The sequence below is a fragment of the Elephantulus edwardii genome, unplaced genomic scaffold (genome assembly GCF_000299155.1).
Source record: "Elephantulus edwardii isolate Elephantulus edwardi_28Jun2011 unplaced genomic scaffold, EleEdw1.0 scaffold00211, whole genome shotgun sequence".
In the NCBI taxonomy this organism is placed as follows: Eukaryota; Metazoa; Chordata; class Mammalia; order Macroscelidea; family Macroscelididae; genus Elephantulus; species Elephantulus edwardii.
Window position 1 is genome coordinate 172,565 of NW_006399961.1, and position 26,443 is coordinate 199,007.

At 44.2% G+C, this 26,443-nt stretch overlaps 1 protein-coding gene across 2 annotated transcripts in view; it reads left to right on the top strand.

The window, feature by feature from the left end:
- The first annotated feature begins 12,580 nt into the window (after positions 1–12,580).
- SYN3 (synapsin III) overlaps positions 12,581–26,443 on the top strand; it is a 785,331-nt gene continuing 771,468 nt past the window's right edge. For both annotated transcript variants that reach the window (XM_006897530.1, XM_006897529.1), the window contains exon 1: positions 12,581–12,888. In XM_006897530.1, the coding sequence (XP_006897592.1) occupies positions 12,581–12,888 (308 nt within the window). The remainder of the gene's footprint in view (positions 12,889–26,443) is intronic.

Genomic DNA, 26,443 nt, shown 5'->3' on the forward strand with positions numbered 1-26,443 from the left:
AACAACAACAACTGAACAGTAATGATTTCAGTCTAGAGACTAAGGTGCACCTGTTTCTGGCCATGGTCTTTGCAATTACTTGCTATGCATCAGAAATCTGGACAACAAGGATGACAGAAGAAGGATCAACGTCTTTAAGTTGTGGTGCTGGAGAAGAATGTTGAAGATACCGTGGACAGCTAGGAGAACAAACAAGTCTGTCCTGGAGAGGATGAAACCAGTTTGCTCCCTGGAAACAAGGATTTTGAGACTCCGCCTCACATACTTTGAACATGTAGCCAGGAGGGACCAGTCCTTGGAAAAGGACATCATGCCAACCTCATTGTCTCTGACAGACCTAATACCATTTCTCCGGTCGCTGATTTAATCCATATCATCCTGAGTCTTCCTCTTCTGTGCTTTCAGTGACTGGAGAAATGGTATTAGGTCTGTCAGAGACAACGAGGTTGGCTCAGGATAGGGCAGTTTTCAGAGCTAGGGCACATAGGGTTGCTGTCAGTTGCAGGTACTTGATGACAGTAATGATGACAACAACAGTCTGGCACCCCTCTATTTCTTGAAACATTTTCTTATCAGAATCTCCTTCTTAATGGGAAAGATCTAATGTGAATAACAATGTAAACAAACTTTGTAAGCAAACCAGTATAAAACAAAAATTTTATTTTAAAAGAAATCTTCTTTCTTGCATCTAATTCTCTTCTACCTCCAGAGGAGAGTGTACCCTGAAAATATGGGCTGCTGTCTCCCACCCTAATTTTATATCCTCAGCAAAGTAAGTAGCTGTTTGTTAATGCCACATCCCGAGCCAGTAAACAGTGAACCATTGGATGGAAGTGGAAATGGCATTGCTTACTGTTACTCCAAGAGACCAACTTGAGGAAGGAACCTGTGCTTCCTGGGTCTTCAAAGGGTCTGGAGGTTTTGTTTTCCATTGAAAGAGCACTTCCACCAGATGTTACTGCAAGCCTTTTCATGAACTTCAAGCTATACCTCATCAATTAGGACTCCTGGGGAAAAGAGACTAGAATAGGAGTCACCATCTTGGCAGAAGCCATCAGGAAGAGATATAGGGCCTGTTATGTATGGGCATATGTATTTGCACCCAGGTATAGCAGTTGGAGTTCTCTTGATACTACTGCCATTTCTAATTTTATTAGGAAGTAGCCAGGTGCAGTAGGTATGGCTTGATAGTGCATGATGACTACAAGCTCAGACTTCTTAGGGATGAATGGCTGAGTCATGCCACTAGATATTTTGCGTAAACAGCAGAGATGTTAGTTAAAAGTGAGGCATTTAGAATCGACAATGATTGAAGGCAATGATGATGAAGATCAAATAATCTGAAGGGATGTATGCTGGAGTTCATCCTTGTACTGTTCCAGTCACCACTCCACAGAAAGAATCCCCAGGGAGTCCAGGAGAAGCTACTCCAAGGACATTTTTATTTGAAATCAGTGTAATTGATAGCTCAGGGAACGGAATACAGTAGATGCTGTGCTGTGTTGTGCAGTCTCCCCTCCCAAGACTGAATTCATTTGTGTAGATGTCAAGATTGTTTAGAGGATGACATTTTTCAACCTGAGCCACTTTGTGACGCTTACCCTGAGCCAAAGACAGCCCCTTTCCTAAAGCCAATCCCTCCCCTGATGGGTAAGCAGGCATCCAGGGACTGGTTGATGTGAGAGAATTAATAATGAGTTTTCTCAGCATGATTTGATACAACTCTGATGAGATGTCTCTGTTCCATATTCACAAGAAGATCATCTGACGCCTCTGTTGATACTACAGTTCGTGTCCTCTTTTAGCTATTCTGTTTTCCGTACAAGTTTCTATAAAGTTTACTATGACTGACAGCATATCTCTTGTGTCAGACTAGAACTGTGCTTCAACTCATAACAACACCATGTACTACAGGAGATACTGCCCCATCCTGTGCCATCCTCACAACCTCTTCTGTGCTTTAAGCTTATTGTTGCTACTGTACCAGTCTCTCAATGAGGAATTCCACCCCCCTCTGTAGCCTTCTCTATTTTGCTAAGCTTGATATCTTTCTCCAGGGACTAGCCTCTCCTGATAACCCAAAATATATCAGATGAAATCTCACCATCCAAGCTTCTAAGAACCATTCTGGTTGAACATCTTCTGAGATGGATTTATTTGTTCTTCTGGAATTCGATAGTATTTTCTATATTCTTTGCCAACACCATATTCAAAGCATAAATTCTTGGGTCTTCTTTATGTATTATCCAACTTTCACATCCATGCAAAACAACTGAAAATAACATGGATTGGGCCAGGCACATCTTAGCCAATAAAGTTGGACCTTCACTGGGTCGCTCTTTAAAGAAATCCTTTCCAGAAGACAAAAATCTAGACTAAGCTGAAACAATTATGGGAAAGAAAATGTAAGTTAGAAGACACAATCTATGTGACTTCCAGACTTTTTATAAAACCATAATAATCAAAACAGCATAAGGAGAGATAGATAGATAGATTGATTAAGTGTAATAGAGTCCATAAATAGGCCCACATATGTATAGGCCACTCTTGACAACAGAGGCAGCAAAGCACTTCAGTGGAGAAAGACAAATATGTTCATAAATGGTGTTAGCAAACTGGATAGAGAATGGGACAACATGGAACTTGTAACCTACTTCAAACGTAATTAAACACTCCATTTTGAGTGGATTATAGGCCTAAACACAAAAGAAAAAATTACAAGACTTCTGTAAGAAAATGGAAATACTAGTGGCATAGTTTCCACTATCACAGCAATCTGCCAGTCACTCAGGACAGCAAACTGACAGACAAGTGCTGTATGAATAATAGCAAACGATAAAGAAGCAAATGCATACCTAAGCTATAAAATATGCAAGTCATTCCCCCAGGACAACAAATGGACAGATAAATTTTGTTCCCCTAAAGAGCAAGTCAACCATAAAACAAGCAAGAATACAAATATCAATAGTACAGTAGCAAGTCATGAAGGAAGAAGTCCAGGTGTATTGAAGGCACTGGCAAGAAAAGAGGCCTCAGGAGTTGATGGAAAACCAATTGACATGTTTCAGCAAGCAGATGCAGCCCTGAACGTGCTCACCAGTCTGTGCCAAGAATTTGGAAGACTGCCTGACTAGGAGATATTTACATTTGTTCCCGTTTCCCAAAAATGTTATAAAATAGAATGTAGGAATTAACAAATAACATTATCAAAATATTAATATCACATTAAAGTAAAATCTTGCTGAAGATTGTTTAAAAAAGTGGTTAGAACAGTATATTGGTAGAGAACTGCCAGAAACTTGACGGGACTCAGAAGAGGCTACGGCAGGAGGAATAGCATTGCTGATGTGGGATGAATCTTGGCCAGAAAGCAGAGAATAAAAGGATGTGTAGTTTTCTTTTACTGACTGTGCAAAGGCATTTGACTCTGTAGACTATAGCAATAGTGCATGCTGGCTAACACTGAGAAAAGTGAGAATATCAGAATCATGTGAAATCTATATGTACACCAAGAAGTTGCTATCTGAACAAGGGAACAGTCATGATTTAAGATCAAGAAAGATAGGCTTCAAGGCTGTATCCTTTCTTAATACCTGTTCAACTGGTATGCTGAACAAATAATTTGAGAAACCAGACTTACGAAGAAGAATCTTCCATCAGGATTGGAGGAAGATTCATCAATAACTGCATAACGCAGATGGCACAACCTTGCTTGCTTAAAGAGGATTTCAGACACTTACTGCAGAAGATCAAAGACCACTATACAGCCTTCAGTTACATTCAATTACATCTCAATATCAAGAAAACAAAAATCGTCACTACTGGAACAATAGGCAAAGTTCTAATAAATAAAGAAAAGATTGAAGATGCCGACAACTCCATCTTACATCAGTCAAGAAATCAAAATACATGCTGCATTGGGAAAAGTCTTCTGTCAAAGACCTCTGCAAAGTGCTAACACTCAACCGTATCACTTTAAGCTAAGTGGACTTGATCTAAGCCATGGTCCTTTCAGTTATTATGGGTCTGAAATTTGGATGATGAATAAAATGACAGAAGAAGAATGATGCCTTTGGGTTATGGTGTTGGAGAAGAGCACGAAATACCCCATGGATTGCCAAAATAACAATTATGTCTTGGAGAAAGTGAAACCAGGGTACTTCTTAAAGGCAAAGATGATGGAACTTTATCTCACATACTTCTGACCAGTCCTTGGAAAAAGATACCATGATTGGAAATATGGAGGATGAGAAAGAGAAGAAGAGTTTCAACCAGATAGATTGACATAGTGACTAATTAGTGGGCTTAATGTATATCAGAGATAATGAGGATGATACCAGAGTAGGAAAGGTTCAGATCTGTTATTCATAAAATCACTGTGTGAGTTATAGTTGTCTCGAAGGCACCTAACAGCAACAACATAAGACAATTACCTCCATTTCAAGAATAACATATAATCTATAACCAATAACACTGAAGGAAGTCCAAACTGCACTGAAGGTACTGGCAAAAAAAAAAGCTCAAGAAATTGATTGAATATCAATTGAGATCTTTCAACAACGGATGCAACACTGGACATGCTCCCCTGACTTACACCCTGAAGTTTGAGACAGTCACTGGCCAACCAACTGCAAGAGATCCATGTTTATTATATTATGCCCATTCCAAAGAAAGGTTGTCCAACAGAATGAAGGAATCAACAAGCAATACTTTTAAAATCACATGCACAGTAACTCTTTACTGAAGATAATGAAAACACATTTGCAATAGTATCCTTGGTCTCACGTATTTTGGGTATATTATCAGAAGGGGCTTCCTAGAGAAGGAGGCTGTAAAGACATTGATTGACAGAGTTAGACAGTGAAAAAAAAGCAAGCCTTTCAGCGAGATGATTTGGCCCAGTGTCTCCAACCATGGGCTTGCTCATAGCAATGATTGTGGAGGTGATGCAGGGCTCGTGACATTTTGCTCTCTTGTGCAGAGGATGGCTGAGTTATAACAGACTTGAGGACATTTGACAACATATGAAAATAAGAGTCTCTTTATGTTCTTTGTCTTGACTATTTTTTTAAGAACTACAGAAAGCACTAGCTAAAAAGACTTGACCTTTATAAAACTGAAAAATGTCAATTTATCAAAATATCTGAATAGATAGAACATTTGCACACACATATACCACACACATACACATACACATACACATACACATACACATACTTGTATACAAGTATGATAGGGAATAATATATATACAGGTATGATAGAATATAATACTAATAACCACATTGTTGACTCTAGGTCTTGTCCTATAAAACCTCACAGAGTATATGAAAGAAAGCATTTTCCATTGGAATATTCTTTTCTCAAGTAAGCACTTCCCTTTTTGAAAGATTTCCTTTACTCTGCCAAATGTCTTCTCATGAAGGAAATGAAAAGGCACACCTAAGACTGGGAGAAAATATTCTCAGTTTACATGTATGAAAATGTCTTGCACATAGAATGTATAAAGAATGCCCACAAATCAGTAAAACACGTCTAACAGCTTTGTTAGGGAGCTCTGGTGACCTAATGGGTAAGATTCACCTTGGCCGTCCAAAGGCAGGTAGGTGGGTTGTATCCACCCGTTGTTCTGTCAGAGAAAGATCTATTACCAGGGCAATATCTTCTCAAGCAATTTACAGACTCAAAACCCTCTGGAGGGGTGGCTGTAAGTTGGTTCAGACTAGACTTCATGCAACAATACACAACAACATTCTTGCTATTGTTGTTAGGTTGACTATGACTTAAAGCGCCTTTACAAACAACCTTGACCGGTTCTGTGTAATCCTCACAATCTCTGTGTAACCCTCACAACCAAGCCCATTGTTGCAGTCACTGTGTCAGTTCTTCTTGGTGAGGCTCGGCTCTTCCGCTCTTTTGCTGACCATCCATCCACTTGTCCAGCAATGATGTCTTTTTGCAAGGCCTAGCCTCTCCTGACAGCAAAGTATGTGAAATGATGTTTCACCAGCTTCACCTTTATGGAACACTCTGGTTACACTTCCTGCAAGACAAATTTGTTTTGGCTTTTTGTAAGTCCATGGTACTGGTCTTCTCGAACACCAAAATTCAAAAGCATAGATTCTTTTGTGGCCGTCCTTATTCATTGTCCAAATTTCAGATTTGTATAAAGCAAAACTACCATAGCCTGGATCAGGCACGGCTTAGTCTTTAAATGGACATCACTGAGCTTTAGTGCTTGGGAGAGGTGCTTGACAGCATATTTCCACAATGCAACACATTTTATAATTTCTTGACTGCTGTTATCATAAATATTTTTCTCTATAATCAGAAGCTGATATACAAAGACACAAGGTTGTTGTTGCTATCCAGTCACCTGACTCATAGCTACTCTGTGACAATAGCTCTGAAGCCTGCCCTTTCCTGAGCCAGTTTCACTGATTCTGACTCACTTACCCCCATCACCCCAGTTATTGTGTCAGTTCATCTCATCCCAGGTCTTACTCTCCTGCGTTGTCCCTCTACCTTACCAAGCATGATGTCCTTCTCTAAGGACTGGTCCCTCCTCCTGACCACGTGCCCAAAAATATGTGAGATGGAGCTTCAGAATCATTGCCTCTAAAGCGAAACTGGGTTTCACCATCTCCAGGACAGACCTATTTATTATTTTGGCAATCCATGCCATGTTCAATACTCTTCTCTAGCACTACAACTCAAAAGCATCAATTGTTCTGTAATCCTTATTCATTGTTCACCTCTCTGATGCATAGCAAGTAATTGCAAAGACCATGGCCTGGATCAGGCATACCTTAGTCTCAAGTCTGACATCATTGATCTTTAGCACTTTGGAGAGGTCTCTGACAGCATACTTCCCCAGTGCAAGGCATCTTTTGATTTCCTGACTGCTGGTTCCAAGAGAGTTGATTGTGGAACCAAGCAAGCTAAAATTGGTAACATGCTCAGTGTACCCCCATCTTGGTGGTGCTAATTGGCCCAGTGATGAGGATCTTTGTCTTTTTGATGTTGAGCTTCAGTCCATATTGAAGACTACAGTCCTTGACCTTCTTCAGCAAATGCTTCAGGTCCTCCTCACTTCCAGCAAGCAAGTTTATGCCATCTGCATAATGCAGATTGTTGATGAGTCTTCTTCCAATCTTGATGTCACACTCCTCCTCATAAAGTCCAACCTTCTGAATGATCTGTTCTACATATAGATTGGAAAGGTATGGAGACAGATGCATCCTTGATGTACTACTTTCCTGATTTTGAACCATGCAGTGTTTCTTTGCTCTGTTCTGACAACTGCTTTCCTGGTCCAACTACAGGCTTTATATAACCTCAACCAAGTGTTCTGGGATTCCCATTGTTCTCAAGAGTAGCCCCAATTTGTTGTGATCCACACAGTCAACTGCCTTTGCATAGTCAATGAAACACAGATATTCCTCTGGTACTCTGCTTTCTGCCAAGATTCATCTGAGATTGATGATAATGTTTCTAGTGCCATCGTTTCTTCTAAACTGGCCTTGTATTTCTGGTAGTTTCTGTTGTATTTGGACAAGCTTCAGTAGGATTTTGCTTGTATGTGATATTAGTAATATGTGATATTAGTTTGATAATTTCCATACTCTCTCAGGTCAGCTTTTATTGGAATGGGAATAAATATAGATCTCTTCCATATTGGTGAGCCTATCCAGGGGCAGCGTCTGTTGAAATATGTCAATTGGTATTTCATCAATTCCTGAGACTTGATTTTTTTTGCCAGTTCCTTCAGAGCAGCTTGAATTTCTTCCTTTGTCATCATTGCCATGATCATATGTTGTTTCATGAAATTCTTTTATGTCATTTGTTCTTTTTGGCACAGTGCCTCTGTGTACTCTCTCCATCATCTTCTTTTTTAAAATAAATTTTTATTTTATATTGGTTTATTTATAAAGTTTGCATACATTGTGATTCACATTATCTTTCATTCACATTGTGTTTCATACAGTCATACCCATTCATTGTTGTTTTTATGTGCTGTTGAGTCGCTTGTGACTCATAGTGACCCTATGTACAACAGCGCTAAACCATGCTCTATTCTGTGCCAATCTCACTGTCTCCAACAAACCCCCATTACCCCAGTCACTGAATCAAACCACCTCATCGAGGGTCTTCCTCTCCTGCGCTGTCCCTCCACCCTCCTAAACATGACATCCCTTTCCAAGGACTGGTCACTCCTTGCAACATGTCCAAAGTATGTCAGACGAAGCTTCAGAATCCTTGCCTCCAAGGAGTAGCCTGGCTTCACCCTCTCCAGGACGAACTTGTTCATTCTCTTAGCAGTCCATATATTCAATACTCTTCTCCAACACCACAGCTCAAAGGCATCAATTCTCCTTTTATCCTCCCTAGTCATTGTCCAGCTCTCTGATGCATAACAAGTGATTGCAAAGACCATGGCCTTTATCAGGCACACCTTTGTCTCCAGAGTAACATCGTTGCTCTTCAGTACTTTGTAGTGGTCACTAACAACAGATTTTCCCATTGCAATACATCTTTTAATTTCCTGGTGGCTGGTGCCAAGAGTGTTGACTGTGGAGCCAAGCAAATAAAGTTTTTCATAATCTCAATCTCTTCACCATCTATCATGATGCTGCCAATTGGTCCAGTGGTGAGAATCTTTATTTTCTTGATCTTGAGCCTCAATTCATATTGAAGGCTATAGTCCTTGACCTTCTGCAGCAAGCGCTTCAGGTCCTCCTCAGTTTCAACAAGCAGGTGGTGTCATCTGCATAACACAGATTCTTGATGAATCTTCTTCCAATCCTGGTGCCACATTTCTCCTCATAGAGCCCAGCCTTCTAGATAATCTGTTCTGCATATAGATTGAAAAGGTATGGAGATAGGACATATCCCTGGCACACACCCTTCCCAATTTTGAACCATGTAGTGTTTCCTTTCTCTGTTCTGATGACTGCCCCCTGGTCCTAGTATAGGTTTCACATTAGGATGATCAAGTGGTTTTTTTTTAAATTATTATTATTAATTTTAATGAAAGTTTATAGAGACTTAGGGTTTCTGTTCATTCATTGTTGCATCTTTCTCCCTGCCCCTCCCCAATTAACTCTTCTCCTTGAAAAAGAAAAGAAAAACTCTTTGATTGTTATGAAATACCTCCCCCCAAGTCCATTCCACTGTGCAGCCTTCATTCTGGACTCCTGTCATGACAATAATACCCAATCATGTATCCCTTTTTAAACAATTCTTTCCCTTGTCTGTTTCCATGCAGTATACATCATTCATTCCCTCCTTCTCTGTCTTCCCTCAACCACTTTGTCAGTCCCAATTTACAACAGTGGCCCTATGCAATATTTGTCCTTTTGTGACTGAGATATTTTATTCAGCATAATGTCCTCCAGGGCCACCCTTTTTGGATAGTATTTCATGAGTTCCTTGTTTTTCAATGCTGCATAGTATTGCATTGTGTGAATATACCAGATCTTCTCTATTTGTTTGTTGATGGGCACTTGGGTTGTTTCCATCTCTTTGCTATTGTGAACAAAGCCACAATAAACATGGGTGTGCATCTATCTACTTGGGTGGTGGTTATGGTTTCTATAGAGGATATTCCCAGTAGTGGAATTGCTGGGAATTTCTATTTGCAACTTTTTGAGAAAGCGCCATACAGCCTTCCATAGTTGTTGCACCACTTTACACTCCCACTAACCATGAATAAGGGTTCCAGTTTCTCCACAATTAAGACACAAGTGGAGATTTATACACTTAACAGCGTTAATTCACCATCACAGAAACATGGAAGACAGCCCAAGTGTCCAACCACAATCAAATGTATTGAGAAATTATGGTACATTCACATGATAGATTACTACATAACTTGGGAGGGACTGGAGAGCATTATGGTGAGTGAACTAACTCAGTCTCATAAGGACAAGTAATGTACAAGACCATTATTGTAGAAATAGAAAGAAAACTAGTAAAAAATGTATGAGGTTTCAAGGGTGGTAGGGTAGGAGCAAATGGGTGAGGATTGGCAGAGGGAAATCAGAGGGTCACACAGTTTGGTAGGTGGAGGGAGGAGTGGGAAAAGCAAAGAGGAAAGATCCAGTGGGGATCTGGAAAGACAGCGTAATTGTGGGCATAGTTCAGTGTTGAATAATTTTATAAAATATAATGAATGGGATTACAATGAAATGCACAAGGAGCTGGAGTCAGACAATCAAAAGGGCTGAACCTGCTCAGCATTTCTTAAGTTGAAGGAACTGAAGAACAAATTAAAACGTTGAGTTATAATACTTAAGAATGCTTTGGGCAGAATATTAAATGATCCAGGAAGTATTAAAAGAAGATGGAAAGAGTATACAGAATCATTGTACTGAAAGGAATTGGCAGACACAAAAGTCATGAAATAACATATGAGCAAGAGCCTATAGTAAAAAAAAAAAAAAAAAAAAAGAGCCTATAGTGATGAAAGAAGTTCAAGCTACTTTGAAAAAATTGGCAAAAAATAAGGCCCCAGGAATTGATGGTATACCAATTGACATATTTCAACTAACAGATGCTGCCCTAGATATGCTCACCAAGTTGTGCCAAGAAATCTGGAGGACAACCACTTGGTCAACTTACTGGAAGAGATCCATATTTGTTCCCATTCCAAAGAAAGGTGATCTGACAGAGTGTGGAAATTATCAAACAATATCATTACTATTACATGCAAGCAAGATTTTGCTGAAGATTATCCAAAACCAACTGGAACATCAATGGAGAACTGCCAGAAGTCCAGGCTGGGTTTAGAAGGGGTTATGGTACTAGGGACATTGTAGCTGATGTTAAATGAATCTTAGCTGAAAGCAGGGAATACCAGAAGAATGTTTATCTGTGTTTCATTGTCTATGCAAAGGCATTTGACTGTGTGGGTCACAACAAACTGCGGCTGACTCTGTGAAAAATGGGAATCCCAGAACACTTGATCAAACAACTCTGAGAAATCCTCTCTCCCCAGTAATAATAGCAAAATTTAACAGAACAGTAAACATCAAATGGTGGCAGACAGCAGGAGTATTTTGGTCCATGAGAAGGCAAGAAATTGAACAGAAAGGGGAACAGGAGAACTCTCTGGGGTGATAAAAATATACTCTAAAAATCTATTACCAAGTCAGATCCTCCACTAAGTTAAAAGGCTGTAAACACCAATAGATTGGCCTTCTTTCCTCTGCAGAATGTCTGGTGGATTTGATCCATTTGCCTTTGGGTTGTCAGCCCAGTTTCTTACCCACTAGGCCACCAGAGTTCCCTAAATGGAAGTACAATAGATCATATAACGGAGTATATATTGATCAAAAGTCAACACATTTTACACTGAGAATCTGTTTCACTGCTAGTAAATTTAACTTCAATCAAAATACAAAAACAATGTTACCAAGCACTGAGGAGTAGCTTAAATCCATATTTACATCAGTGGGCTATTTTGACTTCAAAGGAACAATCTGATCTTTTTTAGAAAGTTATTCTGCCCAGAAAAGCATTAACTATGTCTTCTAGAAAATCTGAAAAGTATATTTAAGTAGGAAAGATAATACAACACTTGTTAAAAATCACAATTAAAATAAGATTTTATTACAAAACAAAAGAACAAACAAAGAGTTGAATCACATTACCAAAATATAATTGCTGTTAATATTTTAGTGTCTTTTCTTGACAAAGTTTTTCCTCCTTGCTGCATGGTTAAAGTAGTGGTTTGTACATATAATTTTATATTTTGATTTGTCCTAAATTTTACATGACTCTATGATTACTAGAATTTTACAATTATACTTTGGACATGTTGTAAGGAGAGACAGGTCTTTAGAGAGGGACATCATGCTTGGGAGGGTGGAGGGACAGTGCAGGAGGGGAAGACCCTCTATGAGGTGGATTGATTCAGTGACTGGTGAATTGGGATGGGTGTGTCAGAGACAGTGCGATTGGCACAGGACAGAGCGGAGTTTAGGGCTGTTGTACACAGGGTCGCTATGAGTCGCAAATGACTCGACGGCACATAACAACAGCAACAACAATTACAATTACATTATTATCACTAAAGCAAACAAACAAAGCAACTGTCTTGTGTGCCATTTTAAGAGCCACACATGATTTCCTTGAATGTCTGTGCTGCTCTGTGTAGTTTCTTTCTTATCCTGTCCTTGTTATGGTATTTACCCATATTTTGCTAGTATAAATAATGCTGTGATAAATGTACCTGTTCATGAGGACTTTTCCTATCAGATCCTTTTCTTGGGATGGGATTTCAGAAAATAAAAAATATAGGTGAGAAGGGTTGTACATATATTTTAGTGTTCCTTGTTGTCCTTCAGGACCAGGGCAGGAAAACGCCTTTTCTGCTTGGCCTTGACGAGGAGGGAGATTGTTTCCTCTAATGGATTCTTTGGCTTGTTTCCAGCAGGTTCTAGAAGGCATCTGACGTAAACTGCAGGTGATACAAGCTTCTCTCCTGGTGGTGCAAGGCCCACGCTATATCTGCCCCTCTCCCTGGCGGCCCCTGGAGCCTGAGTCTGTGTAGAACCAAGCCACTGACATCCGCAGCCATGAATTTCCTTCGGAGACGCCTATCCGACAGCAGCTTCGTGGCCAACCTACCCAATGGCTACATGACGGACCTCCAACGCCCAGACAGCTCCACCAGCTCCCCTGCCTCCCCGGCCATGGAGAGGAGGGCCCAGCCGCTGGCTGCCTCCTTCTCCTCCCCAGGATCCAGCCTTTTCAGCTCCTTCTCCAGTGCAATGAAGTCGACCCCACCGGCCCCCTCGGGGCTGATGGAGCCTCCAGCTCCCCCGACCCCTGTGGTCCAAAGGCCCAGGGTCCTCCTGGTGATCGATGATGCCCACACAGACTGGTAAGTGGGAGTCTGCAGGTGCTTGAGCCCCTTCTGGGATGAGAGATGAGGGGAGAGAAGCTCACCTCCTGGGAGGAATACAAGGGAAGAGATGAGAGCCTCAGGTGGAGGAGAGACAGACTGGAGGGAATGTTCACCGAGTGCTTCAGTGCGTCAGGCCCCATAGTACCTGTTTTCTGTGAAACTTTCTTTTTCCCTTCCCTCCTCCCCTCCCTCACCACTCCTTCCTTCCTCTTCCTCCTCTATATTTTTTTCAGTTGTTAAATGATAACACATTTGCTACTTCACTCCTTTTCATACGCATAATTTAATCAAATCAACTACATCAATCATGCTGGACAACTTTCACCCATATGCATTGCCAAGATTGCTATCTCCATAAACAGAAACTCAGGGTCTCTTAAAAAAGTATTTCCCCCTTGCTCTGTGTTCTCTGTCTCTAGTTGTTGTTGCAACTCATAACCAGTGTTAATCTCTAGTGTCTATACTTTTGTCTAACCTAGGTATTTCACACAAGTGAAGTAATTCAATATTTTACTTTGGTGACTGACTAACTTCGTGTATTTGTTGAGGTTCATTCTTGTGGCATATGTCAGGACATCATTCATCATTACAGCTCAGTAATACTCTATGGTATGAGTGTGCCTCTGGTGGCCTAGTGGTAAGAAGCTGTGATACAATTCCAAAGGCATGCAGTTCAAATCCACTGCAAGAGAGATATAGGCAGTCTCATCCTATGCGATTAACTGCCTCTGAAAACCTGTTGGAGGGTCAGCTCTGGGTCAGTTCCACTCAAAGGTACACAACAAACAAATAAACAAGGACATGGATGTATCCTATTCTGTTTAATCCACTCATGTGTTGATAGGTGTTTAGTTTATCTTTACCTGTTGGAGATTGTGAATTCTTCTAAGAGCTTTACCCTCACTGAACCATCATCCCTCACTTCCAAAGTCCAAAAAGCTCTGAAACCTAGAAAGTGCTTTATGACCCATTTGACCCAGGCTCTGCCTGGCCTAAATGTGAGGCTGTGATAGTCTTAATTAGATCAGCACGGTGCCCATTCACATGCCATTCTTCTGCCCGCATCTTAACGTATTTGACGGGAGGTGGAACGTACTCAGTGGCATGTAGTGGACAGTTAGTTGCCATCATCAAGTCCATATTAACTCATAGCTGATCCTCTATCCAATTTAGAGAGGCTGTAAATTTCACAGGAGGAGATTGCCCATTTTTTTTCACATTGATTCTGGGTTTTATTGCTTATGCAGAAAAATACAGTTGGTCATAAGTTTTATTATTATTAAGTGCAGTGGAGTCAATTCCAATTCCTAGAGACCTTGTGTATAACAGAACTCAACACTAACTGGTTCATGTCATCCTCACCATTATTTGCTAAGCTTGAGCCAATTTTTTGCAGCCAGTTTGTCAACTATGTCATTGGGGGTCTTCCTCTTTTTCACAAACCCTTTGCTATATACCAAACCTGAGATTTTTTTTTTTTCTCCAGAGACTGGTCTCTCCTGATAATATGCTCAGAAAATGTAAGACAAAGTCTCACTATCTTTAAAGGATCATTTTGGCTGTACTTTCTCCAAGACCGCTTGCTGAGATTGCCCACTTTTCTCTTGTGGAGTAACTGGTAGACTGCCCATTTTTTGGACTCGCAGTACAACTCCTTATGCATTGAGCTCTCTAATACATGATGTAGGAGAATTGATGCCTTTGAACTGTGGTGCTGGAGAAGAGTGTTGAATATACCATAGACTGCTAAGAGAACAAACAGGTTCACCCTGGAGAGGGTGAAACCAGGTTGCTCCTTAGAGGCAAGGATTCTGAAACTTCGTCTGACATACTTTGGACACGTTGCAAGGCGGGATCAGTCCTTGGAGAGGGACATCATGCTTGTGAGGGTGGAGGGACAGTGCAGGAGGGGAAGGCCCTCGATGAGATGGATTGACTCAGTGACTGGAGTAATGCAGGTAGGTGTGTCAGAGACAGTGAGACTGGCTCAGGAAAGAGCAGGGTTTAGGGCTGTTGTACATAGGGTCGCTATGAGTTGTAGGCTACTTGATGGCACATGATAATAGCAACAACAACAACAACATTTTATTCCTAAAATTGAAAAAATTCTTAAATATATCTGACGAGTTGCTTAGCCTTACAGCCTGTGCCCCACCTTTTCCGGGGGCCTTGCTCTGAGAGTGGAAAGGGCGCTCTGGTGGCTTGGTCTGTAAGGAGATGTGCTGCTAAAGACACATCTCTCTGGTGGGTTCAAATCACCAGCAACTCTTTAGGCCAAAAATGGGCACGCTCCTCCCACGTGATTTACAGCTGCAGAAACCTAACGGAGGGTAAGCTATGAGTCAATTCTAACTCAATTACAGAGAAAGAGAAGGTGGGAGGGGAGAGTAAAAGAAACTAATACAAGTCCTTATGAAAGTTATACAGGTTTCAGGTCATTCATTCATAGGGTCACTATGAGTAATCTTTGACTCGACGACACTTAACAACAACAGCAACAGCATAGAGAGAGATCAACTGGTCTACTGGACAGAAAGTCATGCGCCAAGCCAAGAGTCGGTGACTCAAATTCACAGCCCTCGGGCCTGATTTTACTTGTTTTTGGTGAAACATTCTTCTAGGTCATATAACTCTGGTCTGTCCACTTGCTGTACAGAGGTAACTCGTGGTTGCTGTGAAGCTGAACACTGTGACTGATGTGTCAAATGTGTTAATGGCAGACAGTGTTTGGTGGAGCTCCCCAATTTAAATCAGCTTGGAAGCAGGAACGGCATCCACTTCCGAAATAGCTTGCCTCCGGAAACCCTATGAACCTGGAGAAAGGACGAAAGTTATACAGGAGGTGTCCAGGTCTTTCGTTCATAGGGTCACTATGAGCTCGACAACACTGAACAACAATAACATGAAAAATGCATACAGAATGTATTAGAAACAAGTGCAGTCCTGACCCCAAACCCCAGGGACTATCATGCCCACATCTGCATCCCAGCATTTCCAAGTGCTGTCCTTTGGTTCAGACCCCGTCTTCCCAGCCCAGACGTGAGCAGAAGTGACTTGCCTTCCTGTACTCAGGTAGAGCTCATGAGATGCTAAGGGTCCCAGGCCTCAGGATTGTCAAGGTCATCACAGTCGGCCTTGAGTGGCTAGTCACCGGCACAGCACTCGGGGCCCGGAGGCAGAGTGGAACGGCTCTCTGCTCACGTGGAACTGGAGCTGGGACGCGACCGCTATCGTGGATTGAACTGTGTGGCCAGCACATGTGTGGTGATCTTAACCCCTTGTGAGGAAGTTAATTTCATTTGCATCCACAATCAGCACTCACAGAAGCAGCAGTTAAGAAATCAGGACACAAACTGCACTGGACAAATCTGCTGTCAAAACAACCTTAAAGTACTAGAGAAACAATGTGTACAATCTTTGTAAGTAAACCAGTGTGGTGGTGGTGGTGGTGTTGTGTCCCGTAGAGTTGGAATTGGCCCATAGCTGACCCTTCAGTGGGTTTCCAGAGGCAGTTAATCAGCCTAGAGGAGATTGTCCATCCTTCTCCTGTGGAGCACCTGGTGGCCTTGAACCACATGTCTTTGGGATTGTCACACAGCTTCTTGCCACTAGGCCACCAGAGCTCCCAAACCAGTATGAAATAAAAATTTTACTTAAAAAAAATGCTAATGAGCAGCGTTCAACATTAAGGTACAGCTGACCCAAGCCATGATATTTTCAACTTCTTATGCATGTGAAAGTTAGGCAATGAGTCAGAAAAAGAAGAATCGATGCCTTTTAATTGTGGTTGGAGAAGAGCTCTAACTATACACCATGGACTACCAAAAGAATGAATGTATCTGTCTTGGAGGAACTTCAGCAAGAGTGCTCCTTAGAGGCAAGGATGATGAGACTTAATCTCTTAAATGTAGGCCATACTGTCAGGAGGGACCGTTTCCTGGAGAAAGACATCATGCTGGGGAGAGCAGAAGGGCAGCGAAGGAGAGGAAGCTGTTCAGTGGTATGGATGAAACATGACTGTAAACATAGGCTTAAGCACAGAGGAGATTGTGGGGGTGGGACAGACCTTGGCAGAGCTTGTTCTGTTGTGCACAGGATGCTATCAGCTAGCCAACTATATAGCCCCTAACAGCAGCAGCATCCTAGCTACTGGGATCTCATTTGGAAATGGAATTTTCTGTGTTATGTGCAAGAGGGCTAAGTCAAGGATGGGTGTGCAGATCTGATATAGACAGAAGCACATCCTGGGAAAGACCAGTGCCATATGTTGTTGTTGCTTGCTATTAGGTGAGCGTGACTCACAGCAATTCTATGAACAAAAGACCTAATGCCTTTCCATAACTCTCGTCATCTCTCCAAGTTCATAGAGTTTCCAGAGGCATGTGGTTTAGGAAGCGGATGCCACTCCTGCTTTCAAACCTGTTTTACAACTGGGAGCTCCCCCAAACACTGTCCACATTGGAAAACTGTTCTTCTGGTATTTGATACCCCAAGAGCACAAGGTTCAACATAACAGCAAACCCAGGTTACTTCATACAGCACATTGACAAAGAGTGATGTGCAAAGTAGAAGAATGTTCCTCCAGATATATCAGCACTAGCCAGGAAATAAAAAAACATATTGCGATGGGAACGTCTGCTGTTAGGGACCTCTCTAAAGTACTCAAGAGCAACGGTGTCTCTTTGGAGACGAAGGTGCGCCTGACACAGGCCATAGTCTTTGCAATCACTTGTTATGCATCAGAGAGCTGGACAATGACTAGGGAGGACAGAAGGAGAATTGACGCCTTTGAGCTGTGGTGCTGGAGGAGTATTGAATGTACCATGGACTGCCAAGAAAACAGATTCATCCTAGAGAGGGTTAAACCAGGCTGCTCCTTGGAGGCAAAGATTCTGGGGCTTTGTCTGACATACTTTGGACATGTTGTAAGGAGAGACAGGTCTTTGGAGAGGAACATCATGCTGGGTAGAGTAGAGGGACAGCGCAGGAGGGGAAGACCCTCTATGAGGTGGATTGGTTCAATGACTGGGGTAATAGGGATGGGTGTGTCAGAGGCAATGAGATTGGCACAGGATAGAACAGGGTTTAGGGCTGTTGTACATAGGGTCGCTATGACTCGCAAACGACTCAATGGCACATAACAACAACAACAACAACAGTCTCATTTAGCAGTGGTTAAGTGTCGTCAAGTTGAATACAACTGAGTAAGCTTTGCATGAGAGACTTGAACTCTCTTCTATAAGTAACATCATTTCTGTACAGAACTCTGTTCTATAACATCATTTCTGTACATTTGTGGAATTTAGAGAATTTGTAGAGTTTAGAGAGGCAGCTAGTTTAGGAAGTGGATGCCGCTCCTGCTTCCCAGCATAAATCAATCTGGAAGCTCGTCCAAACACTGTACATAATGGTAACAATCATGGTATTTGACAAGACTATGGAACAGTGTGCAGCATCACAGCAACACCGGGGCCTGGAGCCTCCACTCTGGGAGTTTGGCAGCTCGCTAGCATCTTGATGGCAGTCCTATTGTTCACATAAGGAAGTTTTTTTTGGGGGGTCCTGTTTGATGTGTATTACTGCTCTTCTCCCCCACCCCCCCAAGAGCAGGTGTCCTTGAGCCTTTGCCTTGGGCGGAGGTCTACTCAAAGGTGTGGTGCTACCTGATGAGCAGCAAGATGCCAACAGGGAGGGATCAGCCGGGCCAAGGACCCTGTTTGGACGTTTAGCCTCTAAAACTGTAAGGAGAGATCTTTCTGTGCTCTCAAAGCCACCCAGTCATGGTATTTCATCACAGCGGTAGTTCCGGCGGCACTCGGTCTCCTTCAGTGCCATCGAATTGGAACTCACTCATGGGTGACCCTCCGCTGGCCAAGGCTGTGGGGGGAATGGGAGGAGGTGGCCCTTCTCACAGAGCGGCCGGTGAGTCCAGTCCGAGGGAGTGGAAAGAGCCTCCGTCCTCAATTGTTGGTAGGGGCATGGGATAAATATGGCCAGTCCAGCAAAGGACATAGAATTTGCAGTCCAGGGAGGAAGCTGACATGTAGAAAATGGGAAAGCCCCATCTGTGACAGGTCAGTGACAAACCAGAGACACACGGTTCATATGACTAATGATGACAGAAGAAGTGAAGCCTTTGAGGTGTGGTGCTGGAGAAGAGTCTTGAATATACCATGGACTGCCAAGAAAAAAAATAGATCCATCTTGGAGAGGGTGAAACCAAGTTTCTCCTTGGAGGCTAGGATTTTGAAGCTCCGTCTTATATAATTTGGGAATGTGGCCAGGAGAGACTAGTCCTTGGAGAAGGACATCATGCTCCGAAAGGTGGAGGGATGGTGCTGGAGAGGAAGACCCAGATGAGATGGATTGATACTGTGACTGGGGCAATGGGGGTAGGTGTTTTTGAGTCAGTGAGACTGGCTCAGGACAGGGCAGGGTTCAGAACTGCTATATATAAGGTCGCTATGAGTAGCAGGTGACTCGATGGCACATAACAGCTTTGTGGGAGAAAGTTAGGAAGCTCTCCATTACTATTGACAGCCTAGGAAGCCCAAGAGTAGGTTACTTTGAATCAGATTCCAGGGTGCTGTGTTGGTCTGGTTTAGGGACTCTCAAGTATTTTCCCCGTAAGGACCTCTGTTGAAAGTTGCATATCTAACCCAAAGGCTGGGCATTTCTGATGGTTCGAATCCACCAGTGGATCCATGGAAGAAAGATGAGCAATCTCTTTCCATGTTATTTACAGCCTCAGAGGGTCAGCTATGGATCAGCTATGAACCTATTCGTTGGCAGTGCGCCCTTTCCTAAAAACCCTCCATGACGGGGCTTAGCGCCTGCTTCCAGCAGCCAGCAGGTGGCGCCCCAGCCCCACAGTCCTTCTCCAGCTTTGGTAGCATCAGGGGCGGCCTCCAGGTTGGCCCTCTCCTCAGCCCCTCCTCTGTTGTGGAAGAAGTCATTAAGAGGGAGAAGCCTGCTCTCACTGTCCCATTCTTCCCCCTTTGAGATGATAATGAGAGGAGGCATGATCCACTGTCTGGACTGCAAGCAAACCCACCCTGGACTCTTCCCAGCCCCAGATTCTTTGCTCTGTCATTCAATTCCTGCCCCTGGATCTTCCTACAGAATCTAGACTCCTTGTTGGGTGAGGTTTATAGGAAACATCCCATCTTCCCTCTTGCAGAGGCCAGCTTTAGACTCTGAGCCAGCCTGCATCTTCAAAGGACAATCTGGTATCTGGTGAGAGAGGGGCTTTATCTTCTGGGGGAAAACAACGACCCACAGCTGTGGAGCCAGTTCCCCACGCAGGGTGACTGGTGTGTCCGAGCAGAACGGTGCACTGCAGAATTTCAAGCTGAGTTTTTGGGGGAAATAGATGTCAGGCCTTTCTCCCAAGGCAACCCACCAGCCTTTGTTAAACTCGGCATGACTTTACTCCCTAAGTTTCTGGGAAGGACTCATGGTCCAGTGCTCTAGCGTACCCCATCACTGTGAGTTGGAGTTGAATTGATGGCACCTATCAACAACAACAACAACAATAACAATGACCACTTGTTGAGCAGCAGGATGAGACACGTTTTGCCCCTAGAGGTGAGCCTGGCTAGGGGAAGGTCACTTTAAGAACTTTTGGCCAACCTCGTATTAGAAACAAAGCTCGAACATGCTAACATCAAGTTGATTCCAACCGTAGTGACTTTTCATTGGGCTTCCCAGGCAGTATATCTTACTGCACCAGGAACATCCGTTGTCCAGGACCTTTTCATAATACTGATGAGCAACAATGTTAGTTTGAAGGTTAAGATGGGCCTGACTCAGGCTATGGTCTTTTCAGTCACCCGCTCTACTTCTGAGAGCTGGGCAATGAATGAGGATGACGGAAGAATTGATGCCTTTGAGCTGTGGGGTTGGAAAAGGGTACTGATTATCCCATGGATGGCCAGAAGAACAGACAGACATGTCTTGAAGAAAGCGCGGCCAGAGTGCCCCTTGGAGGGAAGGATGATGCTTCATCTCTCATACTTAGGATACGTTACTAGGAGAGGCTATTCCTTAGAGACAGACTTCATGCTTAGAAAAAGTAAAGGGTCAAGAAAAGAAAGGAAGACTCCCAACAAGATGAATTGACACAGTGACCGCAGCAGTGGGCTCAAGTGTGTCAGAGATGATGAGAATGGCACAGGACAGGGCAGAGCTCGGGTCCGTTGTTCATAGTGACTCCATGGCACTTAACAAAAGCAACAACAATAACATATCTTAACAGGAGGAACTGTCCATCCTTCTTCAGAGCTACTAGTAGACTTGAACTGCTGGCCTTTTTGTTAGCAGCTCAATACACTTTGCACTAGGCCACCAGCACTCCCAACCTCAGCTAGCATATCTGAAATAATGTTTGTCATTACTGTGTACCACTGAGTGAGAACACACTCATAGTTGACCCTCCAGCAGATTTTCAGAGGCAGTAAATCACATGGAAAGAGATTGTCTATTTTCCTCCTGCAGAGCAGCTGGTGGATTTGAACCCTGTCCCTTTGGATTGGCAGCTCAGTTCCTTACCATTAAGCCAGCGAGAAGTGTAGATCTGACAATGCCTCCCAGCAGGGAGATCAGTCAGCCTTGTGAACAAGGTAAAGGAAACATTTTAAATGGATTTCAAGCTCGGTTTTCAGTAGCCCTGCTGCCTCTTCATTAGTTCAAGCCTTCATGCCACGGCTAGAGTTTTCTGAGAAGCCCTGCTGGTCACAGGCCTCCAGTTTTGAACACACCCAGTCATCCGCTAGGCTTTGTGAAGCACACATTTCTTCAGTTTGCTGCCCCTAGTTATACTCCTGTGCTGTCTCATCCTCAAGTTCAACTTCAGAGGCCTCTCCTCCCCCAGTTCTGGCTCCACAAGCCCACCTCTTGCTCTGTGGTTTAAACTACAGGGATCTGGAGTTCTCAAACACACCTCTCTGCCCTGCACTCCGTTCCCTGCCACCCGAACACCCTCCCTATCTGGGTTCTGTGGCCAGTTCCCACCCATCTTTTAAAAGCCTGCTTTCCTCTTTCTGTGAGGCCTTCCTTGACACACCCGCCTTGCTGACAATGGTAATTGCTGCCTCCTGTGTGGAACCCGGAGTGTGATTTATGGTGCCATGTGGCCCGTTGCGGTCTGTGTCGTCATTGCCTGCCGGATGCTCACGTCGTCCGCGAGGCCATGGCGAGTGGCTTCACAGGCATATGCTCCACACGCAGCAGTATTCGGTTAGCGTACACTGCCCCCTACCCCGAGTCCTGCAGGGTCACTTTCAGTGGTCATCAGCGGGCTTGGCTGGCATCGTGGTTAAACACCTGACTCCTGATCAGAGGTCTCTGGCTGCAGCCCACTAGCTGCTCTGCGGAAGAAAGGTGTGGCAGTCTGCTGCTGTCAAAATTGACCTACTGCTGTCCCGTTGATTTGGACTCGGGGAGACCTCCGCTGGGCTTTGTTGCTGTGGTTGTGCACTGACCCGCCAGTGGACTTTCAGAGGCAGTGCATCGTACGAGAGGAGACGGCCCAACTTTCTCCTGTGAGCTACTGGTGGATTCGAACCGTATACCTTTTCACTGGCGGCACAAGTCCTTACCACCAAGCCACCAGAGCTCCCTCCACTGGGATTGAAAGGCTATAAATTTCAACAGGAAATAAACTGCCTTGTCTTTCTCTGTGCCAGGCGGTTGGTGGATTTGAACAGTTGTCTTTTCAGTTAACAACCAAACATTTAATCTACTATATCAGCCAGCCTTGAACACTTCTTAGGGAAGGTCTAACCTGCCCCTAGGGTCAGTATGGGTCAGAACTGATGTCAGGACAGTGGGGTTGTCGTTTGGTGTGGTTTGGGGCATAAAGGACTCTTGGAGTACCCATGCTGGTGCAGTACCCATGCTGGTGCAGTGGTTATGCACTTGTCTGCTGCCTAGAAGGTTGGTTCTTCTAATCCACCCAACAGCTCCTGTGAAGATCACAACCTAGAAGATCCATTCTGCTCTCATATGGAGCTGCTATGAGTCCAAAATCAACTCAATGGAACCTGCCAACAAAGGCATCCTAACCCATGCCTCATGTCAGAGGAGGGCAGACAGTCGAGGGGTTTCTGCTTTATTCCCTTGGGTATGAATACTGACTCTATTTTCTAGAATGCTACAGAAACTCTAAGGCTGCCCTATGAGATTCTTTTTTTTTAGAAAAGGAAATAGGGAAAATAGTTTTCAATATTATCCCATCAAATGTACCTGAGGTCCGGGTTTGATTTTCAAACCCAAAATATTGAATATTTTTTTTTTAAAAAAAAGGCAGACAGACATAGCCAGGTCACCTGCAAGTTTTCTGGAGCATGGATGAGTTTGGGTGCAGGACTGGGAGGTAGAGCATTGCGCCTTGGCCCCACCTGTGCCCCCAGTGTCCTTCAGAACCCTGTCTGTTCAGTCTTCTTACTTCACTCTTGGCATTGTCCCCAGAATGTCTGCTATTCCACTTCAACAATGATCTATTGTTACCTTCCTTCCAAACCCCCCCCCCTTTTCCTACCATTACTTTTTATTTCTTGGGGAGGAACTGGAAGGGGTCCCCTTGGCCCTGCCTGGACTGTATCAGACTACACCTCACTGAGTGATGGTTCATGAACCCCTTGATAAGTACCCTGTGTGGTGAGTGTCTGCGTCCCCATCACCCCAATCCTGGACCTTGATTCTGCAGCCCAAGGGCTTGGAACAAATCAGACTGATAGCAGGTGTTCAGGAGATGTTTGGTGACTGAGTGAGTGATACGGCAGTGCCGAGTTACTGCTAATGACAAGGTTTGGGTGTGCGAGGGAAACCCAGGAACGAGCTGGGAAGCTTTCTTTAACCCTCTCATTCCATCTGGCTTCATCCCCTCAGTCCAACAAGAAGCTGCATTGTCAGGAACATGTGCTCCCCAGGAATCGGCAAATGCTACAGACTGTTGTTGTTGCCATGCTGCGTTCTGCCAAGACAGCTCTGCCTCACAGAGACCCCTGAGCCACAGGTCTGCACCCTTCCCTGTCCACCCCGTCCTCACTGTCTGTTACGCTGAAGCCCATTGGGGCGCTCACGGTGTCAGTCCTCCTTGTTCAGGTGGCCTTGTCTTTTGCTGACCTTCTCCCTTCCCAAGTGTGATGTCTTCTCCCAAAGACTAGCCCCTCCTGACAACATGGCAAAGTAGTGTCGCCGTCCTCGCGTCCAAGGAGCACTCTGTTTGCACTTCCTCCAGGGTGGACTTCTTGTTCTTTCCGTGATCAGTGGAATATCGTGTCCTCTTCACTAGTACCATAGTTCAAAGGCATTAACTCCGCTATTGTCATTCTTGTTCCTTGTCCAGCTTTCGTTTGTGTAGGATGCAGTTGAAAATACCATGGTTTGGATCACAAGCTCCTTATTCTTTAAACTGACATCCTTGCTCTGTAGCGATCTGAAGAGGCAGATTTTCTCAATGCAATATGTCTTTTGATGTCTTGACTGCCCCTACCCTGGGTGTTGGTTGTGGATCCAAGCAAATGAGGCAGAATCCTGAGAGACCACGGGCCCACTTGAGGAACCCAGGCAGGAGGTGGGGAGGGAGGCCAGGCCGGTTCTTGAATCAGACTAACGTCTGAGAACGCCTTCTGCTGGGCCCCTTGCTAAGGGCTTCTGAGCCATGCACGTGGTAAATTCTAGAAGGCATTGTTGGGATCCACAAATGGGAAAACAGCTGAGAACTCAGAGATAAGGGTTGTGTCTTCATTGCTCTCAAGCAGTGACACTCTCCATGGCATCTTTGTGCTAAATGGCGTTCAGAGCATCTCTAATTGGTGGTAAGGAGTTGTGCTGCCAACCTGAAGGCGTGATGTGCAAATCTGTTAGCTGTTCTGAAGGAGAAGTATGGGCAGTCTCCTCCTGCGTGATTTACTGCCTCTAAAGAGGCTGGGAGGTCAATAGGAGAGTCAGTGAGGATCAGCCATATGGGAGTTATTACTGTCCACACTTTATAAATGTGGGAACCCGAGGCTGAGTTCAAGGTGGCCCTGGAATTATGGTCGAGGGGACTGAGCATGCCCCTCACTGCTGTGCCCACCTCACCTGGGTGCAGGCCCCCCGCCCCTGCACTCTGGGTGAGAGCCGTGCTCCGTGGGCCTCACACGTGTGCACGTGCTCACATACCCTCCGTCTGAGGGAATGGGGTGGCAGGACTCCATGTTATTGCTCGGCTGCCAAGCCCAGGGTCTGGTGACCTCACCCTCAGAGGAAAACGCCCCACAACCGGCCAGGAGCCCCACCCTCCCGGAGCCCTCTGAGTACCAGGGAAAGAGGATTCTCACTAGCCATTCAAACGCTTGTGAACACAGACTCTGGGAATCGGATCCTTTGCAGTAACTGCCCTTGGCCTTGAGAAGAAAGTTTCCCTCTTGGGAAAGCACCTAGGGTGCTCAAGCAAGCAGGCTTCTTTCTATGCTCTCTCCTTGTGTTTTGATATTAAAGATGCATTTCCTAACACATGTCAGATGTGCTTCTCCAGAGAGGGAGATTGGAAAAGAGGTGAAACTATGTGGAACTCGGGGCTGAAGTCACAGCCCTGCTGCCCTTGGTCTCCCTCTCAGGTCACCCTCCTTTCCAAACCCGACTCCCTCATCTCTAAAGCCTAGGTCCACACCCACTGCCTTCATCATACCGCTCACCTGGCAGGGATGCTGGGAATCTCGAGTCATAGCTCCTGGTCCCTCTGTCCCAGGAATTCCTCAGAATTCTCTTTCCTACCTGTGTCACTATGCATCACCTATGACTCGACAGTACTTAACAACAATATTATCAACATAGAGATCAGTTGGCCTAGTAGACTGAAAGTGATGCTACCAAGTCAAAGGTGGGTGACTTTTAATCCACGGCCCTCAGGTTGGTTTTTCATTGTTTTTGTTCAAACATTCTTCTAGGTTGTATAGCCCTGGTGTGTCCACTTGCCATACAGAGGTAACCTGTGGTCACTGTGAAGCTGAACACTGTGACACTGATGTGTCAAATGCGTTAATGGTTACCCGTGGTGGACAGTGTTTGGTGGAGCTCCTGATTAAAGCAAGCTTGGAAGCAGGAGTAGCATCCACTTCCATAATAACTTGCCTCTGGAAACTCTGTGAACCTGGAGAAAGGATGAAAGTCACACAAGTATCGAGGACTTTTGTTCATAGGGTCGCTATGAGTCGCCTATGACTCAACAGCACTTAACAACAACAACACCTGTGTGGCTTGCTTACCTGGTGCTGGGTCCTTGCCTACCTCCTTGCAGGTATAACTTACATCTCCCTCATTAGACCCGTGTGTCCTCCGATCCTAGAGGAGCACATGGCCCACTGTCGGACAGAAGATAGATCACTTAATTACTGCATAACATACCCTCCTGCCAAAGTCTGCTATTATTATGATGGGGAAGTTCAGGATGGAGGATGCCATTGGGGAGTTGTCCTTCTCAAAAAGCACTGAGCTGCCAAGAAGTCAGCAACCTTTGGCAGGATTACCCTGCCCTTCTCGGTTA